General features: G+C 35.1%; 3 protein-coding genes across 6 annotated transcripts in view; 2 read left to right on the plus strand and 1 right to left on the minus strand.

The window, feature by feature from the left end:
* The window catches only part of LOC116167490 (protein PRRC2C), a 56,712-nt gene that overhangs the window by 18,061 nt on the left and 12,525 nt on the right, over window positions 1-26,126 (plus strand). The window lies entirely within an intron of this gene.
* On the minus strand, window positions 7,684-13,986 carry LOC116167493 (zinc finger CCCH-type with G patch domain-containing protein-like). 3 transcript variants are annotated; one of them, XM_031482886.1, is made up of 6 exons: window positions 13,830-13,986; window positions 12,139-12,324; window positions 11,889-12,086; window positions 10,079-10,519; window positions 9,910-10,030; window positions 7,684-8,268 (listed from the first exon to the last, which is right to left on the minus strand). In XM_031482886.1, the coding sequence occupies exons 1-6, from the start codon at window positions 13,878-13,880 to the stop codon at window positions 7,790-7,792; spliced, it is 1,476 nt and encodes a 491-aa protein (XP_031338746.1). In that variant the 5' UTR covers window positions 13,881-13,986; the 3' UTR covers window positions 7,684-7,789. The 3 variants fall into 3 exon arrangements, with proteins under 3 accessions (XP_031338746.1, XP_031338745.1, XP_031338747.1); XM_031482885.1 differs by having other exon boundaries at window positions 10,079-10,528; XM_031482887.1 differs by lacking the exon at window positions 13,830-13,986 and adding an exon at window positions 12,402-12,539 and having other exon boundaries at window positions 10,079-10,528.
* Window positions 15,788-25,468, plus strand: LOC116167492. Its single transcript, XM_031482884.1, has 8 exons — window positions 15,788-16,086; window positions 16,200-16,558; window positions 16,614-16,863; window positions 16,915-17,147; window positions 17,891-18,117; window positions 18,166-18,347; window positions 18,499-18,683; window positions 25,194-25,468. Exons 1-8 carry the CDS (start codon window positions 15,931-15,933, stop codon window positions 25,198-25,200), a joined length of 1,599 nt encoding a protein of 532 aa, XP_031338744.1. The 5' UTR covers window positions 15,788-15,930; the 3' UTR covers window positions 25,201-25,468.

Raw genomic sequence — 26,126 nt, forward strand, 5'->3', positions numbered from 1 at the left:
AAAGAAGATAAACCAGTTTTTATTTTTATATTACTACTGTGATACATTAACAGTAAAAATCGGATCATTTGACTGTTCATATTTCATACATTTTACTTGTAGTTTTTATTTTAATGACGAGGCCAGTGGGTGTTTTTTAAGCTTAAAAACATAGAGAAGCGTCTAATGTTGTCTAATTAAGTAATTGCTTATAATAATTTTAGTATTTAATTATTGTAGAAGAGTAGGTATGTGTTAGATTTGTTTGTCTTGTCTGCTTTTTAATGAAAATTAATTGAAATTCAATACAATCTATCTGAAAGCATTTACAAGCAATACTTTATATCTCTGAGCCAGAACCCAACGTTATGTGAAGTTCTAAAACTTATTGCTTAAATGAAGTGAACAGTCTGAAAATAAATAGAACAAGCTTTTTTCAGTATTTTTCAATTAACCTGAGCTTAATTGATCTGGTTCAGATATTTCTTGTGTATGTTGACAAAAGCATTGCTGTGGGAGTAAGTTTGCTGTATCAGTAATTCAAAAGAGTGTAATGTATTTGATTTGAGTTAACAGAGCTCTATCTTAATTTGACCAAATTACTTATGCCGTTTTCGTACTTGCGCCCTCTGTCGGCCGAAATTGGACTTTTTTTTACTATTGGCGTTTTTTTTACGAGAAAGGAATAGAGTGATATAATGATCGTAAAGTGAAACCCACATTTGTTTTGTTATTTCAACTCGAAACTACCTATAATTACCTGTGAACGATCTACTTTCGAAGTGTTTTTTGGCTTAACAGCTCACCTACAACTGTACCATTGTCAATAATGTTTTTTAATCGCACACTGTCGAGTCTTAAGGATCGCATATCACGAAAATAAAAATTAAAACCCACTTTGGCTCTGAAAAATATGGCCGCCCCAGGCTTGCATCGCGCAGCATTGCCATTGATAGGATATATCAGTCCTTTCTTTCATAGTCTAGGGCGTTTTCCACTTGTTCAGTCGCTCTGCAAAATTGCCGGTCTAAATGCCGCATGTTTAGAATTGTGGTAAAGCTTCAAGAGAGCAGAGTCTGAGCGCTGTAAACATAACCTTAAAAGTTTCTCTTCAAACACCTTTTTTAAAGGTTTTAATTTTTTTCAATTGATGGACTGTAGTGTATTACAACTGTGTAAAAGACGACTGTTTTCATTGTCAAAATCGACTACAGGTGTTGTATGTGCCCCTGTACGAACTGCACATGATTACTATTATCACAAGTTACATACAAAGCTTATTCCTTCTTCATACTTTCTACTGCTTCCAAAGTAGGCATATTTTTTTTTGTCTCGACGAAAGTGTTGATAACAATAAAGGAGGGGTGCCAATGCGTAATACTAATCATCAGTGGAAAACGCATAAGCTGATGTTCCCGTGCATACATCAACTTATTTCCTACTAATATAATTTAAAAATTGATGTTAAATGACTCTAATCAACATATTGCTATATTAAGCGTAAGAGGATAATGCAAATTATTTAAGTTACGTATTCTAAACCAATAACAAGAATCATTATCAAACTTACTCTGTGGATGAACTAAAAATTCAAATCAAAGCAGTGTATAAATCTGCTCTCATTTAAGCCACTTGGGATAATAAAAACTTTTGATTCTGAGTGCGTGAAGCTCTGGTGCAGTTTGTTCGAGCAGCTCCGTTTGCAAGTTTGTTTCATTTTGGCACACATTTGACTGAATATTCACAGTAACGTAAATAACCACAAAAGTGTTCAAGCCCCAAAGCCAATAGGTGGGTGCATGAGAGGGACAAGGGAATATTCCAATTTTCGAGCGCGTCAGAGCTGAAACTGGTTCGTAAAAGAAACCAGGGATCTTGCACGGTACAGCTCAAGAGCTCGTCTTTTCCACTCGAAATGGAAAGCAGTAGTTATTAGTTTAAGATAGTCAACATACGAAAACAAGACAAAACAAGCAAATCTAACTAGTTTAACCTTTCTTTGTTAATACAGTATTACAAACAATTTTAAAATTAATTAATTAAAACGGTCTAATATTTTGTTGAATCCAGTACTTGAGTTTTTGTATTTGATAAATGTAATTTCGAAGCAAAGTACCTCCATATTTGCTAAATTTACTTTGGTAGATCCATCAAAAGTTCTGCCGATTAATCAATCAATATCAATTAGCTGATAGTATTTTTAAGAATTAAAAAAATGTGCTATTGTTTGGCGGTTTTTGGGGTTTTTCCCCTCGTCGGACCCACTTCTGCCGTAAGTAGCCTATACTTTCGAAGGTGTGCCAGACGCCATCCAAATTTTCCGTTGTCTAAAAGGGGCCCCTCCCCCACGAATTTATTTTCCGAGATGCTGTTTTTGAAAGTAATAACGTCAATAACTTTTACATACGACAACCAATTTGGGTCTCTGGGATTTTGCAATACCATGCCTTTAGTGATGCCAAGTTAACTTTAGAAATGGGGGAAGTGGGGGGGTAAATACAGTGTTCTACCTCATGGTATTCTTAATCGAAAGGTCTCATCGAAATAAATTGGTTTTGTACAAACTATATTTTCCCGTGCGACTTTTTTTCGAATCAGTGGAGCGACAGGGGCCTTGGGGGGGGGTTAAACATTACTTTTATCATTGGTATCTACTTAAAGGGTCCGACGAAACGAACCGTTTTCTACCAACTATGCCCTTCTTTCCTGTCTCTATCAAAATACGGGACGTGGGGGGGGGGGAGTGGAACTAGGTATATATCCTTCATGGTAGTCTAATAAAAGGTCTCAACGAATGAAATTAATTTCTACCAACCACAGCTCTCCTCCTCTACCTCTTATATCGTGATCGGGTATATTCCCTTATAGGTACCTCAAGAACGGATTGCCGGAAGAAGGTACTCGCAAAGGGCGATTGAGACGTCTCCTAGAAATATATCCATTGATGATGTCAAAACAAAAGTTGTTTCGATTTAAAAAAATGCGCTGCATCTGCACAAGAGTTGTGCAACAATTTATAACAGGCTATCAAAAATGAGTTGCTGTCGAGTCACCTTTGGAAGTTCAAGTTAAATACGATTCCCTCTGTAAACAAAAATTCCAAAGGTGACTCGACAGCAACTCATTTTTACACCCCAAAAAAGGTCTTTATTGTAGTAGCAAACATTACTATATACAATAAGTATGTAAATAATTACGTGTAGAGGCCCAGAAAAGGGATACTAAAAAGGGGTAGAAGCGAAGTTCAGCGCTGCTGCTCATCCACTAAACCAATCTCGTAAGTATGGACAGGGTGTAGCATCTAAGACCCCTCGGATCATAATTCCTTTACAATAAAAGATACCGAATTTAAATGCAACACCCCATAATTTATTTCATGCTACAGGGTGGCCAACTAAGAATGCGAGGTACTGTATCTGAGAATCTATCCATCGTAGAGGCTTGCGGTAAAAAAACTTACTACTAAAATGGCCACGAGCAAAACCTGGAAAATATTTTTAAGTTTCTGAAATGACCGCTAGGGGGCGTAACTGGAATCCAAAGAAGTGATGTTTCTGTGAATTCCGCTATATTAACCTAACAAAAAAATATCCGGTCTTTGAAGTTGACGATAATCTGAACAATTTTTGTTTGACAATTTTTCCTGTATCTCTAAAAATGAAGTGGTGGGGGGTATCCAAAGGTTTCCGTAAAGAACACCCTGTATCTTCGAAACGGCTGAGCCGATTTAAACAAACTCGGGTTAGTTCAAAAGAGCGATTCTTCAGCTACAAATATTATACTATTTGAAGTTTTGTTGGTTTCACATATCACGGCTTGAGGGCTTTTTTCGACATTCCAACAGAAATGGTTAATTTTCTCAAAAAAATTAAATGCATTGGTTCGATTTTTTTTCATGAAAAAGTAGCTAAATGATGCCTAAACAAGTCGCGAAAACAGCATCTCAATATCTTGAGATATATATATTTATATCGTGATGGCCAGCATTTACGGCGGCATTAAAAGCTTCCTTTTTTAAATCGATCCACCTTAGGGCCACAAATTATACTTCAAATATTATAATATTTGTAGCCGAAGAATAACTCTTTTCAATTAACCCGAGTTTGTTAAAATCGGCTCAGTCGTTTCGAAGATACAGGGTGTTCCTTACGGAAACCTTTGAATAGCCTCCACCACTTCATTTTTAGAGATACAGGAAAAATTGTCAAACAAAAAAGGTTCAGATTATCGTCAACTTCAAAGACCGGACATTTTATTGTTAGGTTAATATAGCGGAATTCACAGAAACATCACTTTTAGATTCCAAATTGCAGTTACGCCCCCTAGCAGCCATTGCAGAAACTTACAAATATTTTCCAAGTTTTTCTCGTGGCCGTTTTAGTGATAATTTTTTTTCCGCTTGCCTAACTAAATAGTTTCATTACCAGTCTAAAAGCGTAGGTATATCCAGATAAACCTCTCGCCAGAGAAAGATTGCCGGTCATAGAACACTTGATCCCGGTCTACAATCTTATGTTTTTCTAAAGATGTGAGCGACTTCCGCGATAGTATCGTGTCAATGTTGAACAAAAAGACTTTTCGTTCAACATTGGCACGATCCTATTCCGGAAGCCGCTCGCATCTTAATAAGAAAAACATAGATTGTAAATCGACAAACAAAGCTAATCTTGGACACATATTTGATTAAGATCACATTTAAAAAAATCTGGACTGAAGCAACATTGAATTAATAAGCGATTCATTTTATTTCTAAAAATGTGCTGTTCTAACTTTACAAGTATGTATGCAATTAAGAAACATTTGGGACTGTATTATAGGACCCTGTTGCGATCTAGTAAGCCTACCGAAATTTACACGTACCTACATGATATAGTCTGGTGTTGTGATCATGTGTTTGGCAATGTAAAGTAAAGGTGTGAAACTTCATATTTGCAAAGCACAGGCACTCAAGAATGTATGCACTTGGAAATGTCAAAATGTTCAATATTTTTAACGCGTCACGACAGTTTTTGCACGGTAGTTCAATGCCGACGATTATCCTGACCGCTCTTCTTTGAATTGGATATTTGAAAAATACTTTATGTAACATGTTATACCCCTAACTTTAACGGTTTCGCTTTTATACCCTTTTTTTATCAACATTTGACAGTTTTTCAAAATTTTTTTGAGAGAAACTAAATCGCACAGGCGGCTAAATTTTGGACTGAGGCACACGTTAAGACCTCTTCCACAGTCACATAATTTTTTAGGTACTTTATCGAAAAATCAAAATGATTGATTGATTTCGCTAAATGTCATATATTTTTTAAAAATTTTAAATGGAACCCCCCTAAACAAATTATACCTCTGGGTAGCCAAAACTACAAATTTTCCACTGATATAAACAAAACCACACATTCTATATTAAAATTTCAGAGAAAAACCAATTCGATACGCCAATTTATAAAAAAACGTTCTTTTCCAAACCCAATTTTTTTAATGGAAAGTCCCATTAAACGTTTTCAAATGATGAAAACGATTAACAACATATTTTGCTACACATCATAGGTAATAGTTATTTACATTATTAGTGCGGGAACAGTTATTTTGCAGATGAGCGCGAAGTTTGGCGGCGCGAGTGCGCAACGCGCACGAGCGACGCATCTCGCGCGAATCAAGCAAATACTGTTCACGCACGTAACATGTATTCTATTTTTTGCACGGATTAGTTAAATCGAATTTATATAAATTCAAATCCTTTTCGCGAGATTTTTGCGACATTATAATTCTTTTGAAAAAATCAAGTCCTCTATGCCGATAAAGTAGAAATTTAAAATGTCAATTTATTGTTCAAAACTTCTGGTTTAAGCTTATTTTTGCCCGTGTACTACAGGGAATGATGTAAAGTGTATTTATATTTTCTTTTTTACTCTTCCATCATGCTACTTATTAGTTTATGATCCGCACTAAATAGATAATTTCGTTGAATTTTTAGGCACTAGTGCGCGAAAGTAGATAGTCAATTGTAAAACTGACGTTCCCGACGTTCGTGTTTTATTGGGAAAACGCAATTTAGAACGAAGGAGTGCAAAAATGTTTATTCATTGATCCTAGCTAATAATGCATAAGTCTTTTATTTCAATGTGACAAACACGTTCTTTTGACATTTTCATAGCCTCCGTTATCTCTCTCTCTCTCACTTTAATTCGACGGCTGTTTAGCACCATTTGGTGAACTTTAGCGATAGTGGTTGCAGTTTTTAGACATCCCGAACGTTCATCATCTCCCAAGCTTGTACGGCCGCCAAGTTTGAATTCAACTCCCCAAAATTTCACGGTGGTAAATCATATGGTGCAGAATCCCAGTAGACAGCGTCCAACTCATCTTTGATTTGCGTATTGCCTTTCAAAACCAAATATTTAATGACAGCTCGTTACTCGATTTTTCCCATTTTCAACCTCCCAAACTGAAAATGGTAGAATTGGACGACATGTACCTACATATCTGTCAAAACTTCGAATTCAAACATCTCAAAAACTGAGTCGGAGGAAGATACCTTCAAAGGGAAAAGGGAAGGTCTATGCGGGACATATCTGCCAGTGGGATCAAAACTTAGAGTTGAATATCTCGAAAACAAAGAAGTGTCAGAAGAAAATATATACTCTCAAAAGGAAAATGCTGGGTCTAGGTCCTTTCATTAGAGTATCATGAATCGTGATTACGTAAGTTACAGAATGTAAATAAATTGTCAGACATCAAAAACAGCAACCTTTCCATTTAAACCTACGAGTAGATTTAAACAAATGGAAATGTATATACAGGGTGTCCCAAATTCGACGGTGACCATTTGGATCTCTGAAACCATAAGAGATAGAAAGTTGCACGCTACTTGGAAAGTGATGAAATTCTGAATACTCTTGGAGAAAATTCACATTTTTATTTTTTTGAAATTTTTGAAAACAAATAACATTTTCTCATTGCAAATTTTAAAATATTTTTCATGCATTGGATTGCAAATTACCGAACAGTAATAATACAAGTATCTTCACAAAAAAATCTTAATCTTAAGATGGCTATGAAACAAAAGTATCCCGTGCGGGGCTGTAGCTGGGCATTGGATTTTGAGTGTTTGAGAAGGGGTAAAAATATTTCTATTAATCACATGAATGGTGTGAGTAACATAGAACGGCAGTTGTAAAACGAGCCGAGAGACAGAGAGTACTCCATAGAGTGAGGGAAATTTTTTTGTACAGCATGGGGGAAAACGCGTGTTGATTTTACTTATAATTGTGGTGTGATGCGTATTACCTACCATATGTACCGCCACATTAGAAATCAAAATTAATGTTAGAACAGTTTAGTTAGAGAAAGCAATGAGGTTTCAAACAGCAGACAATCCACTGTGCTGTTCAAATATTTCTTAAGAAGGTAGGCACTCCACCTGGGGGAACGAGATATGGATATTAAATTTAATCCCACTTTCATAACTATTTGACATACGAGAACTTTGAAATTTTCCAGAAACTAATTCTTTAGGAATGCACATTTTATGATGGCACACACAATAGGCTCCAACAGTTGAAAGAAACCCAAATCAATCTCATATGCAAGGGAACAAGTCATTGTAAAAAGTGCTCTCCATCATACAACAAATCAAATGTGTTAGTTGCATGTCAAATTTATTAATTTATTATGCTCCCTACACTTGAAATAAAAACCACAAAGTATTTTGATGCACTTGGCAAAATGTATTAACTTATCATCAGTGGGATGGCATAGTGCAATTAAACAAATAAAAATTACCAACAAAAAATATATAATTTATTTAAATTTAAAATACTGTCATTTTTTTCTTATCACTTCGCAAACTTTGTTCCGATGCAATATTCACTGCTTTCATTTTAAGTGTCTGTAGATCTCTTTGCTTTGCATTTAATTTTAATTTCAAATGTTTATGCATTTGAGAATTAGAATCTAAATTTCGGCCGAGAGATTCCTTTATTTGACATAAATCTCTTTCCGTTCGTTTTATGTCTTCGTCAATCTTTAAGCTTGCCACATTTAAACTTCGACAAGTTTCCAACTTTATTTCTTTTCTGTGTTTACTTTTTGACACACTTGGTGTAGGAGCACTGCTCTTACTTGCCAACGTCTCATTTAAAAAGTTGAATACGTTCACTTGATTCTTCTCTCTTTCATATGCCTTAATATTCTTCTTCTCTTGTTTTTTCGCCAACCTTTTTAACTTTTTCTCCACACTGAACAAATCTTTGTCTCCTCCTGCTTTTTCTCTAAGGTTCATGCAGTGATCTGTTTCAAAGAAAATTAGATGTAAGTAAAATGTACAACATAGAATGAATATGAAATATCAATAAGAAAGGGATTTTATAACAAAACAATAAAATTCAACTATATGGGTCAGAAATCATATAGTCCAGGGAATAGAGGGTGATAACTTGCAAAATGAGAAGTAGTTCCAATTTCTTTTGCATGTCATAGACAGTCATCTGGTGGTTAAGAATCGAAGTTTTCGACCTCCCACCCCTTGTGCTTCCCCCGTACCACCCCCAAAACCCCTGAAATTTGGTTGGTTTCTTAGTTTTTCAATCATGTCTTTTTAATGGTTCACTTTAGAAAAAAATATTGTTATCAGAAATTGTAGACCATAAAATTCTACAGAACTTTGATATACACTACTTTTTTGTAAAATGTTTATTAAAAAAGATATAGAGCTTGAGAGTTGGTTATATTTTGAAGAATTCTGAAATTTCTATGTAGATGTTTTAACCAAATTTTATACTTTATCTCTATAATTAAGAGTTTTATGAGAAAATATCTTGAACTTATCGTGGTATAAACCCTCCTACCCTGCACCCTTGCCAAAGGGGATGCATAATAATTCAACTTTCAACCCTTGCTAATGGGGTATTTGAATCACTGTGAGATTGTAGCGCTTTCTAATATACTTTTGAAATTAAAAACTTGTCTCACTTCAGTTCAGTTTCACCCCCCCCCCGCGCGGTAAAAATGGATATTTAAACGCTCTTGTAAAGTTAGTCAGAGAGTACAACGCTTATTACATATGTGTTCTATTCCTCTTTAAATATCTATTCCTACCGCGGTTGGGGGGATGGGGGATGAAGGATTTTAAGGATGAAGCTGAACTGAAGTGAGATAATTTTTTTGTTTCAAACGTATATTAGAAAGCCCTACAATCTCACAGTGATTCAAATATCCCCACCACTAGCAAGGGTTGAAAGTGGAATTATTATGCATCCCCTTCGGTAAGGGTGCAGCGTAGGGGATTTTATAGCACGATAAGTTCAAGATATTTTCTCATAAAACTCTTAAATATAGAGATAAAGTATAAAATTTGGTTAAAACATCTACATAGAAATTTCAGAATTCTTAAAAATATAAGCAACTCTGAAGCTCTATACCGTTTTTAATAAACATTTCACAAAAAAGTAGTGTATATCAAATTTGTGTAGAATTTTATAATCTACAATTTCTGATAACAATATTTTTTTGTAAAATGAATCTATAAAAAGATATGATTGAAAAACTAAAAAACCAACCAAATTTCTTTGGTTTTAAGAGTGGTGCGAGAGAAGCACAAGGGGTGGGAGGTCAAAAACTTGGATTCTTAACCACCAGATATTCTTTCATGACATGCAAAAAAAATTGGAACTAGGTACTTCTCGTTTTGCAGGAAATGGTCCATTTTCAGTCTCTATTTCCTGGACTAATACCTAAACCTCTGTAAGTACCACAAGGCCTTAAACAATTAACTAAAATTCAATACATCATTATAATTGTTTCTTAACTCAAAGCATTGTCCGCAACAGTGATGTGAGCCTATAAAAAAGGGGGAAAATGTAAACCTAAGTAACTAATAAATTAAAAAATCTGCGGTTAAAGGAAAGTCAAAGTTATCGACAAAAAATTCACCTAAAGATTTTCCCGGAGGAAGAACCACAGCTGAAACTGGTTCTACTCTTCCATCACTATAACGGCCAATTCCCATTCCAATTACATAACCCATTTTTTGCATTAGTTTTGACCCAATACCCTGGAAGTAATAAAGCAATGATTGCTACATTTTATAAATGAATCATACCTTGGTATATTTTTCCCAATCTCCCAATGCCTGAGAAGTAGGTGTATTTAATAAACTCATGTTAATAATGTCGTCCCTTTCACCATAGTCGTCATCATCATCTGAAATGTCCTCTTCACTTTCACTATCCAATGGCAGCACGTCATGCAGTTGAAGCTTTAATTCCTTTTTACTAGATTCGAATTGAACTACACAAGTTTCTTCACTAATTTTAGAAATTTTTGCTCTACCCCACAATTTATCCATTTGTTTGGCTAGAACTATACGACCGACTGATAATACTTCAAAATTTGGTTCACTGTATTCTTTCAGTGTTGAAAATAACACAATTTCACCATGCGAGTATTTACATTGTTCATCGTCAAATTTGCAATTCCCTTCCATCATGTAAGGGCATGGGAGCATTTCCTGATGTGTTGGATTTATAAACATAATTTTCACCTTAAAAAACTTACATTAAAATTAAGACAGGTAAATAAAGTAGAATACTAATCAGAAACGTACAATAAGATAAATAAATCAAAGCTTTTTATATACGAAACGTTCCGCGAAATTTAGTTTAAAAACTGCTCCAATATTCTGGACTTTTGCAAACCAAGGATCCAGAATGTGTAGTGAGGTAGTCTAAGAAATCAGTGACCACTGCTCTGCAAGGTGATCATTTGGAGCTCGATTTGGAGCCTGAGGCAATCAAAGGATTCAATAATAATAAGTGGCGTCTGGAAAATCAGATTTCGTGAACAAAAGTCAGTACCTACCTATCTTCCATAGAGTCATGATGAATCAACCCCCAGGAAGGTTTTTTAGCATTGGAACACACTCACCTCAGTAGAGTCCAAGAACCCTGAGAAGAACCCTAAATTGACTATGGCAAGTAGAACCTTTTTCTTTATGGCCAAGGACGACAAAATGCTACTGTTGTCACAAAAAGTGTGTGGCTCACTGTGTAAAATAAAGAGAAGTGTACGAACTGCTGTGAAGCATTATCGTACCTTAGTCTATCTCATATCCACTAGTCAAACGTTAAGGTGGTTTCTTACAAAAACCCTGATGGCGTGGATTAATTCTTTCAAAGCACAGGGCACACCGAAATGTACAGCAAAAAATATATAGCGTACAAATTGTAGAGGACTAAATCTTTAAAGAAATACACAAGTGACGAGATGTCTAAAATATAATTAACACTCCTGGAGCACTATAAGCATTTCTCAATAGCTTGGGAATCGACTCTTGCAGCTGAAAGAGACCTAACAAATCTCACGGCGAAGTTAATTGCGGAAGAATTAGCATTGAAGCATTCAAAGTTGTGGAGAAACGTACAAAGGAGATTTTATATGTACAAAAAATATCTCTGAAGATAAAGAAATTTTTGAGAAAATTTTATACGAAGAAACACCTACAAATTTTATCAACATCTATAGCATGATCGTTTCAAGAGACGTTTTTCATAAAATTATGCGTGTTATCACAGCAATGTAAGTAGTTACAAGAATATTTATAAATGTATGAAAAATTATTGCTCATGATTCGTTAGGAAAACAATTGCACAAATGCTACAACAAATGAGGAAAGAAGCAAAAAAAAACCATTAACAGCCTTTACAGATGCAGATGCAGTGAATCAAAAAGCCTATGCGCATCTCCACATTTTGAATTGCGATTGACCAATTTTTTGTTTGTTGATACATATATCCGCTATCCGTCGATAACGATATATTGGCCAAATTTCTGCTTTGACTCTTTCAAAATATCATGATAAGGGCATCCACGATTTCTCAAAAAGTAATATAACTTACCTACTGAAAAATTACCTTTATTTCATCAAACGAATAATGCTCTCTCTCATCCAGAACCACAGAACACACTATAGCATTGTGATACATAACATCTCCCCAATTGTGTTTATGTGGTGCTTTACACTTCATGCCCTCCAAATGTTTTAATTCACTTTCAATATCTTCTTTATTATTCGATGATGTATTTGTGGCACCTTCTTTTTCCATTTCTGCCTAAATACTATAACTTGTAGCTACTTGCAGTATGAACAGTTAGTTTAATTACCATGAATAAAGCAAATTCATTTTCCAAAGAGTCATTCTTTTTACTATTGCTCTGTGGTATCGTACTTCTCTGCAGGGTCTCTTCGGTTAATTCAATTAATTGTATAATATTGTCTCGTAAGCTTTGCAACTCTACTCTTTGTGACGTTTCATCTGTTGATGTTAAGGCCTGCTCAACTTCTGCCAACTAAAAAAAATGATGTAATATATAACATGAGACTACCCTCACTTTAAAATTATAATATGCACCTCCCATCGACTCACCCATCATTTTAAAGGGCACAAAATTCTCTTTTCAAAAATGCCCACAAAGACAAGTTTGGATAGGCTGGTTGTTAATTAATGTTAAAACTTAAAAACCAAGACAAACACACAATAAATAACTTGATGCATTTCACGTTTTGATAAACTTTTCATATGGATCTGATAAGTGATGTGCACATAGAATGCATATTCAATATTTTTAAAGCATATACACGTGAATAATAAAAAAGTGGTCTGTTGTCATCATAATAATAAAAAATTAGTTCTTCATATCAGTGTCAATGTCTATCAATGTTTTGAATTAAATTTGTTCAATAAATTGGATTGGGTTGAACGTGATATAGGACCAATGCATTTATTTTACAGTGCCCACAAACATAACAACTCAACTTACTTGTAGAAACTTCAAACGAACCAATCTGAAAGGTATCTAGATTTATCTTAAAGGTATCTAGAATTCCTAAGGGCCGATATTTCCATCTAGGGATAAAGTCAAGTATAAGATACCTTCCAGGTAAACCGACAGTTAGCGTCCCTTCGGGTATTTCGAACCTCGTTTAAATATTATCGGCAGGATAAGTTCTAGATAAAGTTATTGGGTAGATTTTCTGCAGTTATCAACATAACCCCAGGATATTGCGTCAAATTTCCAGTAAACTGGTGACGTTTTAAAAATTTGCGAAATTACCAACTGTACCTATACTAAATAGGAAGAAAGAAATTGAAGTATGGAAGTAGAAGTACGCAAATACATACTATGTTTTCTTGAAGGATATAGGTAACCTATTTTAGTTTCCAAATGGATCAAGATTTTCTTGACACAAGCACACGATTTTCAGATGTGCTGAAATTAGCCTTTTCTTTCTACGCGGTGCATTTACATCACAATTTTGGTTCATGTTCAGAGTACTCATAAGTAAAGCTTATTCTGTAATTTACGTTTGACAAGTATATTACAAGTCACTGAATTTCTTTCCAAAACAAAAGCATTCGTTCAAATTGTCAGGTAGCAAGCTATCTTGCTCTAATATATGGCCCTGCCGTTCGCAATCTTTTTCTATTACAGACTTCTAAAATCGGCAACATTGGCTATGGTTAGGTAGCTATCTACGGGATATATTTATACCGCACGTTGATGGAAATACTCGCAGATAGATAAACGGAAGATATCGGGCGGTATGTTATTTGGCAGGTACGAATCTAGTACTTTATCCGAAGATGGAAATACCGGCCCTAAATATGTGAAACTACTTATTTGAACCATCGACGTATAATTAAAGTCTCTAATATTGGCAATTATTTTTTGAGATATTGGGCATTTTTGTGATGTTGCCTGGTTTCCAACAGTTAAATCACAGTTACACAATTATATTACATTACAATTGGCTCTAAAAAGTTTACCCAAACTAATACAATTTATACACCCACCTGTGTTTTATATGTTTCAATGGCTTGTAATATATCTGTCGGTTCACTCATTTTTGTTTAGTGTGTATTTGTTATCATTATAAAACAATAAATAGATTTTCCTAAAGTTTATTTACAACTTTTACAACATAACCTCAACATATCCAAATCACACAAATTGTGTCTCTAATGTCGTTGTCGGTCACTCGGTGTCTCTTGGAGATGTTTTTGGTATCTCGTGTCTCAACTGCACCCACCTACTTCTGCTCTTCTAGTGTAAAAACAGTCACGTCAATCAACGCAAGTAGCCGCCCACTGCAAAACTGGTCGACTGTGAGGGGTACACAAATTATGCTATTATATTCTCGTCTCTATCTAGCCCATGCGAAGAAAAAGCTTAGACCATATAGTACATGGACTGCTATTAGCCCTATGCTTTCAATACAAAATGGGTGGTCACGGATAGAGGGCACTGTAGTCGTGGGTATGTGAATCTCAGGGTAAACTAAAGTCGTATGAACACCACTCGGATCGCGTAAAGAGTAGCTTTTATGGCAACCGCGTAGTACGATACTCTTGATTATCTTCTATACTGCCACAAATAAGAATAGGTTTGCTTTTTTTGGCTTATCTAGGCGATTAATTAATTGACGTTTGTGAATTTATAGGTTGGCAGCCCCAAATCGTGTCTCAACGGACAATTTCGGACAGACTCGTTTACCCTGAAACGCACATACCCAGGCGATGTCCTTGACTATATTTTAATTACAATTAGCAGTCCATGTACTATATGGTCTAAGAGAAAAAGACATAAGTTTTGTCGTGGGCGGCTACATGCGACTGTTTTTATACCAGACGACGTATAGTGAGGGTATCATAAAAATACAACACTAGCAATTGTTAAAACAATTGTATTTCTACCATCCAAGCATGAGTGGCAAAAAAATAATAAAAGTGTTTATTTGACTTGGTCAACTAAAACGTAGTTATCAACACGAAGTAAATTAAAATCTTAGAGCGTAGAGGTTAGAACACACTGTGATGTACCCAAGTTGACTAACAAAAAGCTAACAAAAAGCGAGAAAAAACTAACTCGGAATACCAGTGTAGTAATGAAAACCTCTCACTTAAAAATATAGCCGGATTCCCTACGTTGTAAAACACCAGGTCGCAATTTCGCGTACCCAAGTGTGGTGGTGTGGTGTCACACTATGCGTTTTTACCGCTCCTGCTAAAATGGATGCGGTTTGACAGCATATGATGCGGAGCTTATAACCTATAGCAGCCATGTCTCAATAATCGTTGCCATGGATCTTAAGCTACACTTCAGCTAAGCTCCGCTTAAATTTTTTCGGTGCAAACGGCCCTAATCTCAAAAACGGCAGGATAAACTCAATTCACTTTACAATTGGTACAATTTCATTTAAAAACCTACTAGAATAACCTGAATAATTCTATGTTTACAAATCGCTCCCACCTAAACTCGCCGTTTGTAAAATTACACCATCGCCTCTATCTGAATCGCGAATTTCACCGTCGCATTGAGTAATCAGATTTGTCACGTATTATCCACCTCTCTTTAGGCTTGTCTCACAGTGGAAGCGTTTACGCGCGAACTGAAATACGCATGTTAACGTCAGAAATTGTACGTCCGTATACGCACAAATCGGATTCGCACATTAGCTGCGTATCCATCATGAGCTGAGCAACTGTTCACAAGCACAATCGTCTACAACCTGCGAATTCGCATAAAAATCCGAACAAAATGGGATCGGTTCGCACGTCGCAATTACACGCACGTATACGGACGATTTATTAATCACTAATGTGCGAAGGTCCGTTTGAAATCGTACGTTTGAATAGTTCGTCTATAAACGTACGTATTCGTACGAATCCCAGTTCGCGCGTAAACGCTTCCACTGTGAGACAAGCCTTAAACTCTGTTTAAACCAATGAATGATCCGTACATTAGCCACTTTTCTAAAACGTAGAACTTAACCTAACCTAGTAACCTATCTTTTTTAAAAGTAAACATGTTGAAGTCTTTATCTCTCGTCTTGTAACACCGAATTTACTCTACGTTAAATTATTTCAAAATTCCGTTGCATTGCATGTGTCAATTATGAAACCTAGGAAGATTGTGGGTCCTGTTTTTCGAAGATCTTGCTCATGTATTTCTGAGTGTAGATCTAACAATTCCAATGAACATTTTCGATATATCATTGAAAAATGTAGTGAAACTACTGAGTGTTGTCTTCAGCAGGAATCCGTCAAAAGAGTAAGTCATCATTTAAAAGCCATAAGTTATTGAACTGCTATGAATACTATGCACAGTTTCATTCCACAAATTTATCTTAGCACTTATCTTATATTTATATTGTTGTCTTTTAGCTTTCAGAGTACTTAAAATCTGCACTGGAAAATGAAGAGAAAAGTAAAGCAAGAAAATTGCTTGCTCATATGTATTTATCTTGCACTGCAAAGCATCCCATTAAAAAGTCAGTAACACGTATTTTGCTACCTTATGAAGATAATCACGAATTATGTGAAGAATTCTCTAGGTCTATGAAGTGTATGATACAAGTACACATAAAGAACGAGGATGTAGAACGGGAAGATACGGATCATTTTATCAACTCATTATATACAAGTTTTGACATATTAGCTGCTAGAATTGCAATTTTGGAAAATGTGCATGAATTATTTAGTCGCTCTTGTACGTTTCTGAATGAATTAGTGGAGAACTTGTGGTATGTAGCCTAAAATGTATACTTCATTTTCTAAGCGGACTGAATACTTTCACAGGGAACGCTCTAAGGATATTTTAAGTTCGCAGTTGTTACACACTTACCTGTATAATACCACAAAATTTCTTCTGTGTCTTTCACAAAATTATAACACCTCAAACATTAGTCTGAATGATAAAATAAGTTTAATCAAAAGTTTGTATGAACTAATTCTTCATATAAATGTGGCATATGATGTGAAATGTAACAGTGGTCACATGATGGTGATGTTATGCAGTACAACACCTGAAATGTTTCCTGATGGTGGTGTAAGTAGTTTATTTTAATTCTTGTATTGTAAGTAATTAATTCTATTGCAGTGGTTTAAAGAGCATCCTTATCTTGAACTGTTAAAAGAGACTGGAAGCTCAGACTTTTTTCGTCATCTGGGAATGAGAGCTGTAGGTGACGCCTCAATGAAGGAGCTCTTAAATGTGTGTCTGTATATAGGAATTTCTATTGTTGCTCCATCTGACGTATTATACAAAGGTAGAATTGGACATGAAATCATATTGTGCTTCATGTTACAAAAGTTGATTCGTTCAGCTACAAGGTAATATCATTTTTTTGAATGATTGGTCAAGGCTCTTGCAAAGGGACAAATTCATATTTCATTATAAACCAGCCATACCTACTAATCTGTAACTAAGATCATAAAAGTATTCAGTTCAAGTTCAAATGAAAACATTGTGTACAGTGTTAGTAAAGTACCTATTTTAACTGGGTTGATTTAGGTCTTTCTTAAGGGGGTGTGTTGAATGTAGATGGAGCCTACAGATTGTTGTTATCGCCAGACATACTTTTGTTCACGTTCGCTATGAACTGGTATATGCGTAAATTTCTCTATGTTTAACAAAATACAAATGCAAAACCAAATTTCAGAAACGGCAAAGTGACCACCTGTTATAAAGTGGTAGGTAACATAAATATTAATATTTTCTTAAATAGAGGTGTTTATGGTTTTTTTTTGAATATTCATGTGCAAATGCGTTTCCAGAAAAGTATTTAAAAAAATTCCAGAGAAATATCTACATTAAACAAATGTATTTTGAATTTCTCGTCATTTTCGTTGATGGAGATGGTCAGTTGTTCAAGCATAGTGCAATTAAATAAAACATCTGCGCGAGAAAGCTTTTTACGTAACATCGAGTGTAAAAGTTGTTTGTTCTTTGTGGAAAATCTTGGAACAAAACAGGGGTTGGGCGAAACTAGGGAAAGTGCGCCGTGTAATAACTTATGACTATATTGTACTCTCTTATAAACGTGAATTATGAAATCATCATTCATAAATTCTAGTTCTGGTATTAAAACGAATATCTCCCGAATGATGGGCATTTCTAAAGCAATCACCACGCTTTCTTCACATCTTTCTTACTTAGAAGTTGATGAACTATCCAATATCTACAGACAGTGTTTAGATTACATAAACGTTTACATTGATGATGTTCCTGATGTTGTCAAAAATAATACTCAAGCAATGTTCAAATCTCTGATAAAAGTTACTCTCAAAGCTAAAGCTCAAGGTAATTGCATTGTAAATTAGCGCTCTTTAATATTATTTATCATTGTAGGATGCTCAGATTATTTTAATACACTATTCAAATGGGTGAACGATCTTGGGGAGTGCTCTAATTTTTATGCCATTATTATGGTTTTATGTTCCGAAGTTGGTTGCAGCGTTGTGCTGCAACAACATAGTAACCTACCTGTGCAGATGCTTGATGATGTTATATGTTCCGGAAAAGCAGCAAATGTAAGTACCTTTATATTATTTAACTATTCATTATAACAATATTTCAGTAAATTCAACTAAACGTTGCTGCACTGTTGCTAATTTACACATGGCTTATGTGAACACATCTTTTCTTTTTTAAAATGACAGTGTTAAGCGTTATAATTTATAGGTAGTGACTAGTTATGAAAGGTTAATGAAAATACATTGGAAGGAAGTTCAATCTTATGAGCAATGGTTACAAGCGTGGGTAGAAGAAATTGTAGCACGTTTAGCAAATTCTGATGAACCACAGCAGATATTTCAAGAACTGTTCATAGCAGCTTTCAAAATTGATTCCAAAGCAATAACTTCATTGTAAGTATTAAGTTTTCCTTTGTTTGTGCATCTTTGAGTTGCGTTTTTCTTTTCTTTGGGTTATATTTACCGGGTGACTCAATAAGACTGTTCCTCGGCCATATCTCGGGAACCGTTCGTCGTATGACTTGGGGGTAAAAAAAATTATTGGGTAAATCGGTTATGAAGAATCGCTGGAAAATATTTTCAAGTTCTAAAAATGACCACCAGAGGGTGTAAGTGCCATTTTAAATTTTAAAATTGCATTTTCGTTAAATTTCGCAAAATAAACCTCGAAATAAACTAAACATTCTTTTTTCACATCTTTAAAGAGAACCAGTTTATTTATCATTTTCGTAAAAACAAAAACTCAGTTATTTCAAAACCAAAGATGCTGTGGGGCGTTCAATTGTTTGTGCAATAACCTGCTTTAACTTCTTAACCGTTTGACCGATTGTAACAAATTTGGTATCGTTGAAAAGAGCATTCCTTGGGCAACAAGAATCGAAAATATAGTTAATTTAGTTGAAACCTTCTCCGCCAGGGGGCTAGTTTTGACACTATGATCCAAAATCCTAAAAAAAACAAAAAAATCAAATGGAATGATATGACTTTTTGTTTATGAAAAGCCAAATAACACCCAAAGTGTCCAGTGAAAACCGTTTTTCAAAATATCGTTCCTAACCTCAAATATTGGGAAAATGAGATAAATTAATAAATTAATAAAAATGCTTAAATTGTATCTTATTTGACGTATTTCCGGTATTTGTCGATGGTGCGAAAGATTGTTTGGAAAAGGACCCTACACTTTTAGGTAGGTCTTGAAAAATTAAACAAATGAAACATGATGCATTATAAAATAATAACAGCCGCAATTTGTAAATTATTCTGCTGTGTTTACATTCAGGAAGTGCAGTTTTTTGAATTTGTAATCTTTTCTAAAATGCCGATTTCTAACCAAGAAGCATATGCTGGCGGCGATGGTTCGTGGTCGATTCGGATAACGCAAATAGAAGAGGCGGGCAGCGATGGTCGCATTTTGAAAATACTCCAAATATATCGCCAGCATATTAAATGCTTCTTGGTTAGAAATCGGCATTTCAGAAAAGATTACAAATTCAAAAAACTGCACTTTCTGAATGTAAACACAGCAGAATAATTTACAAATTGCGGCTGTTATTATTTTATAATGCATCGTGTTTCATTTGTTAAATTTTCCAAGGCCTACTTAAAAGTGTAGGCTGCTTTTCTTTTGCGCCATCGACAAATACAGAAATAGGTAAAAAGTAAATTTAAGATACAAGTTAAGCATTTTTATTAATAAATTTCATGAAAAGAATTACTAAAAAAAGGTAAAGTTCCTAAAACACATTCGGCGTTGCCTTTTTGAATTTCTATACCTATCCGTTGGTAAATAAACTGGGTTGAGCGGGACTCTCCTGTTTTTTGCCTGAGTCTTTTACCAATTGCCGCTGTCATCATTTTGGCTTCATTTCCCCACGGACCCATGGTTTCTACAGCGAATCCGTTAAAAATAAATGTAGGTTCTAAAGCAGCGTAAGTATTTTTCTTTCTGCGTTCAGCTAAAGCGGCTGCAGAACCTGCTTTCTTCACCGAGGAGAAGAGATATGAAGGACATAAGGTATCAACACAAGTAAAGTCCCATGCCAGACATCTTCCTTCCATCCAAGGTGTTAAAGTTCTCCCATCGGGTCGTTTTTTATCAATTCCAAAAAGATGAGGAGGTTCTAAGATGACTGAATAACCAGCCTCATGGAATGCTCTTTTCTGACATTCTAAGATGTTTCGATGGCGACTGTACTTTCCTGTGTTCTTCTGACAAGATAAACCATGATGCCCAAACTTATCCACATTGGCACCACATTTACAAATATGAGGAGTACAAACTGTAGCACCTAAGCGTAAAGCAACACTTATCTGCAAAACAGAATCTTCAAGATGTGTGGAGATTTGCCTTGCAGGAAGAGCTTGTAACCAAGCGCCTGACTCTTTTTCTTTCAGTGCTAACAGCCTTGCTTGGTGTACTGGATCATTCACGAATTTATTGAACAATTGATCGAATAACTTTTCAACCAAAGGAGTGTCCCAAAATTTTTGGATGTGACGAATTTCTTCAACAGGTTCTTGAGATTCAGCAAGTATCTTCCATTGGTTAATTGTATCAGAAATCCATTCTGCATCATTGAAATCAATAATCTGAGAAACGACAGGAAGCACGTAAAAGATCGAAGCCAAATAGGCTGGAAGAGCTAATCTTTCCGTACTTCTGACTCCCAAACCACTATTATTAACAGGCAGACTGGACTGTAACGATACTGTATCAGTCATTTCAATATTACAAACAGATCCAATAGCTTTTATAAATTCATTATCAAGAGCAGCTAGGCAGTCAGTAACAAGGAATGCAGGAGATGTACGTAAAACGTACAACAGCTTTGGTACAGCTAGACAATTCTTGAGTAAAAATAGTCCATGATGAGCTGATATTAATTTTAAACGAGTCGACAAAATTTTGAAATTTTCTAATTTGGCCATAAGACAAGTCTTTATAGAGGATGTATTCAGAGGAGATCCCAATAACATAAAGGATTTCAGATCTGGAAACTGAATACCTGGAGCTGCACGAAGGATACGAGAAAAAACCTCCTGTTTCTGTTCTTCGGATCCGCCTGTACAAAAAGCTTCACATTTTGCTACATTTAGATGCAGTCCTAATTCAATAGTTGAATTTTTGATGGATTAGAGATCATCTAAAACTGTGTCAAATTCACCACCTAAAGTCCAATCGTCAAGGTAGCCAACTTTAAAAGGAGATTTCAGGTTTTCAGTTTATCCAAGCACATTAGACAAAATAACAAAGGTCCTAACGGGTCACCTTGTTGTACTCCACAAGCTGATAAAATGACATTCTTGCCGTATGATAACGAAGATGGAAATCCATAGGCTTGATGTATAAATTTGTAGTATGCTGGGAAAAGGTTCATCCAAGCAGAAAGAACTTTGTCACGACGAACCATATTAAAGGCATTAGTAAAATCCAATTTCAGTAAAACCTTGCAAGAGTCAGAATTAACTTCAATGAATCTTCTAGCACCATGAACAACTGCTTCTGCACCTCCCTTAGTTCCAAAACCCAATTGGTAAGGTCTACAAAACTCTCCAGCTCTCTGATGTACACGGGAACAGATGATTTTCGCAACTAAACGCCGTAGAGTCATTCCAACGGCAATAGGCCGTACTCCTCCATCCTTTTTATTCAGAGCTATCAGTGAAGCTCCAAAGAAAATATGACGGAAGAATTCAGGTATTTCCCCTCGTACTATCAAATTCACAAGTCGTGTTAGTGATAATCCAAGCTGATATGACGGATGTTGAAGATCCAATGACTTTCCAAGCAAATCTTTAAAATGTTGTGGTCGAAAACCATCAATACTTCCAGCGGAATCGTGAGGAAAACTTGCTACAGCAGATAACAATTCTTTCAAAGTAATTTCCGGAAATGGTGGCAAATCATCTGGAATAGGCAAGAGATCAATATCAGGGGGAGACAGTGGATGTTTCATTTCCAGCATTCGAAGGGAATCCTCAGAGTAAGCAGCGATAGAGTCATCTGAACATAGAATACGTACAGCTCCGCTAATATTTCCAGCTTCAATTTTCGAAGTAACCCGACGACCTAAAAGATTATCGCCGTGTCCAAAAACTCTGTTTGCAGATTTACCCTCTCCAAAAAGATCTGATGTATCACTTAAATTAGAAAGATTCTTGAGGTTTCGTTTAATCACAGTAGTAAGAGAAGTTTTTCGGTCAGTTTTTTTTTGATCCAGGTAATTTGAAAACCTTATATGCAAACAAAGACAGTTGCTTCCAACTTTCAAAAGAGTTTTTATCAATGCAATTATTGATAGTGTCGGACAAAGAATCAGCAATAAGTTCACAGAGAGACCGTGGAATCCTTTTTATCAGTGTAAATGAATGTTTTAGTGTCTGCAAAGTAGAAAGCAGATTATCGTGATTAATGACATCTGGAGTTGTCCTATCATTTTGAACCGTCTGATTTTTTTTTGTCAGAAGAAGCTTCTTACATTTAACTGAGTTAAAGTGTCTTTTCAAACCATGTTTCGTCATGCACAAATGATTGCATTGTGAGCAGCGAAATCCAACATCAGAGTCATAAATCTGATCTGATGTTTGTTGTAAATTGACGTCGGGATTTTCGTGTGGCTCTGAATTAATTTCTGGATGACTTTTTCCTAAATGAATATTGAATCCTCTTTGCGATTGAAAAATTCTGTCACATTCATTACATTTATAACTTTGACAAGCACTGGTGTCAAACAAAATATTGTCTTCTTTGTCCAAATAATTGTTTTTAGAAGGCCCAGCATCAAGCAAATCTTGTGAACAGATATTGAAGTTCTTAATTGAGGATGTAGTAGACGGATATGTATATTTTCTTGTATATTTACTTGTAAATCGAACTTTTTCTTCAGAAGAAAAAACACTGTCAGTATCTGACATTTTAAATTTTTTTTAAAACCTCGTTCTTATATGTAATTGTTCTTGTTCTATTATTTTTATTAAAAAATTTTTTCCTTTAAAAAAAAAAAAAAAAAAAAAAATTTTTATTAATTAATTAATTAATCTCATTTTCCCAATATTTGAGGTTAGGAACGAGATTTTGAAAAACGGTTTTCACCGGCCTCTTTGAATGTTATTTGGCTACTTTTTCATAAAGAAAGCGTCAAATCTTTCTATTTCATTTTTTTGATTTTTTTAGGATTTTGGGTTATAGTGTCAAAACTAGCCCCCTGGCGGAGAAGGATTCAACTAAATTTTGGTTGATTCTAATTGCCCAAGGAATGCTCTTTTCAACCATACCAAATTTGTTAAAATCGGTCAAACGGTTACGAAGTTAAAGCAGGTTATTGCAAAAACAATTGAACGCTCCACACCACACCAACTGAGTGTTTGTTTTTACGAAAATGATAAACTGGTTCGCTTTAAAAATGTCAAAAAAGAATATTTAGTTTATTATGCGAAATTTAAATAAAATGCAATTCTAAAATTTAAGATGGCAGTTACGCCCTCTGTTGGTCATTTTTAGAACTTAAAAATATTTTCCAGCGATTCTTCATGACCGATTTACCCAATAATTTTTTTTACCCCTAAGTCATATGACGACTGGTTCTCGAGATATGGCCGAGGAACAGTCTTATTGGGTCAGCCGGTAGATATCATTAATATACTGAACCAAGGTGGATTCATAACGGTGGCGGCACTCCGGCCTACAGCGCTGTCCAAATCTGACCGCGTATGCTTATTGCCTACCTTTCAGTCGTAGGCTGGTTTTACTATGGAGTTATATGGGAGATTAGGCGGTTTTTGCCAATATTATCATTATTTCGATACTTTTGAAGTTGAAATCAATATAGCGTGTTGTTATACCTATCTATTGTCATTTGAATATACGAAAAGGACTACGTTTGTATTATGAACAACAGAATCAGTACCTTAAATTTTTCCGCCTGATTAAAGGCAACTCAACGTACACATTATTTCAAGTTTTTATGGTCGGTTTCTCCAACATTATTTCTTACTTCACTTCGACTTAAGTTCAACGTTACTAAGCAATTGATTCATTTCGACCAAGCACGACCAAATAACACGGCGCTATAACTTAAGCCTTACTTAAGTTTTGTTGGAGAAACCCAGCAATCGTATAATCATAAGCTTTGAGTCTATTCACCGTGGCTTTGAGTTAGGTACTAATTCTCGCTCAACGTCATAAAGACATTACCGTGACATAATCTGCGGTATATCTTCTATTCTTATGGCAATCATTCTAATATTAAATAAAAGAATATTTGGTTATGAGCTGTTTCACAGTAGACCATAGTCTTGCGGTTCCAGACGAAGAGGCATTTTCATAATTTAATGCTAACTAAGAGCTTGCAAGTTTTCTTTTAACTTATTTAGTTCTAACATAAAATTCGTTGATTTAAAAAAAATTGCAAATTAGGTTTTACATTAGTTTGCAAAACCAATGTTATAAAATGGAATGAATCAGCGTTTCCAAATTCTGCCGACGCCGCATCCTAACGCACGATTTTTTGCACACTACCTATTTCAAACTGCTAAGTACGGCGCTAAGCTTTAACGTTTTTATTATTCGTTAAGTGGTTAGGTAATAGACACCTAACTTATTTTAGGAATCAAGAAAAATTTTATCCCTTGTGATCATGACATAATATTGTTAAATAGCCTACCTTACTTTTTGATAGTTTTTTTTATAATATAAATCATACTCATTTCGAAATGAATTTAGAACGGTCGGTGTTGGAAAAAATAGTATAAGTAACACTGGATCAAACTAGTTTTTGGCCCCTCAAGAATATTACTACTATTCTTTCGAAAACAATAACTCTTTTTAATCCCTTGTTACTTAATATACTATTGCATGTTGCTTGCACGATATTAACTTTTTTAAATTATATTTTACTTTTGCAGTTATTAAAAATGCCAAACTTAATAACTACAAACCAGTGGGCTGTGAACTACACAAAAGGAAATTGACGAAAGACCTTTTACGGTTTTATCTAACAACTCGCATGATTTTTACATGCAAACAATATAACAAACGCAGACTAGAGGATGCGGATAAAAGAAAAAAAATTAAAGATTCGATAAAGAAATTTAAAATTGTATAAATAAATTTGAGCGGCATAGCTGTTATTTTATTTCAATGACAATCTTGCACCCATCTGAACGCTTTGTTGCCTACATGCAGGCGGAAAAACTTTGAACATTTTTTTTGTACTGGAGAAACAAAATGAAGTTGCTGCCGTAAGGTAAAATCATAATCCATGGGTACACTAACACATTGTATAAGGTACAACATCAGAAATCTTTAAATAATGATTATATACACAAAAAACGTAGTATCTCCCATAAGACTCCATAGTAAAACCACCCTACGACTGGAAGGTAGGCAATAAGCATGCGAGGTCAGATTTGGTAAACGCGCTTCCTATATAAAACGATCAGAGTGCCGCCACCGTTATGAATCTACCTTGGTATAATATTTGTAGCTGAAGAATAGATCTTTTGAACTAACTCGAGTTTGTTTAAATCGGCTCAGTCATTTCAAAGATACAGGGTGTTCTTTACGGAAACCTTTGAATACCCCCCACCACTTCATTTTTAGAGATATAAGAAAAATTTCCAAACAAAAAAGGTTGAGATTATTGTCAACTTCAAAGACCGGACATTTTTTTGTTAGGTTAATATAGCGGAATTCATAGAAACATCACTTTTTTAGATTCCAGATTGCAGTTACGCCCCCTAGCGGCCATTGCAGAAACTTACAAATATTTTCCAGGTTTTTCTCGTGGCTGTTTTAGTAATAAATTTTTTTTTCCGCAAGGCTCTACGATGGACAGG

This window comes from Photinus pyralis, unplaced genomic scaffold, assembly GCF_008802855.1.
Source record: "Photinus pyralis isolate 1611_PpyrPB1 unplaced genomic scaffold, Ppyr1.3 Ppyr1.4_LG3b, whole genome shotgun sequence".
Lineage (NCBI taxonomy): Eukaryota > Metazoa > Arthropoda > Insecta > Coleoptera > Lampyridae > Photinus > Photinus pyralis.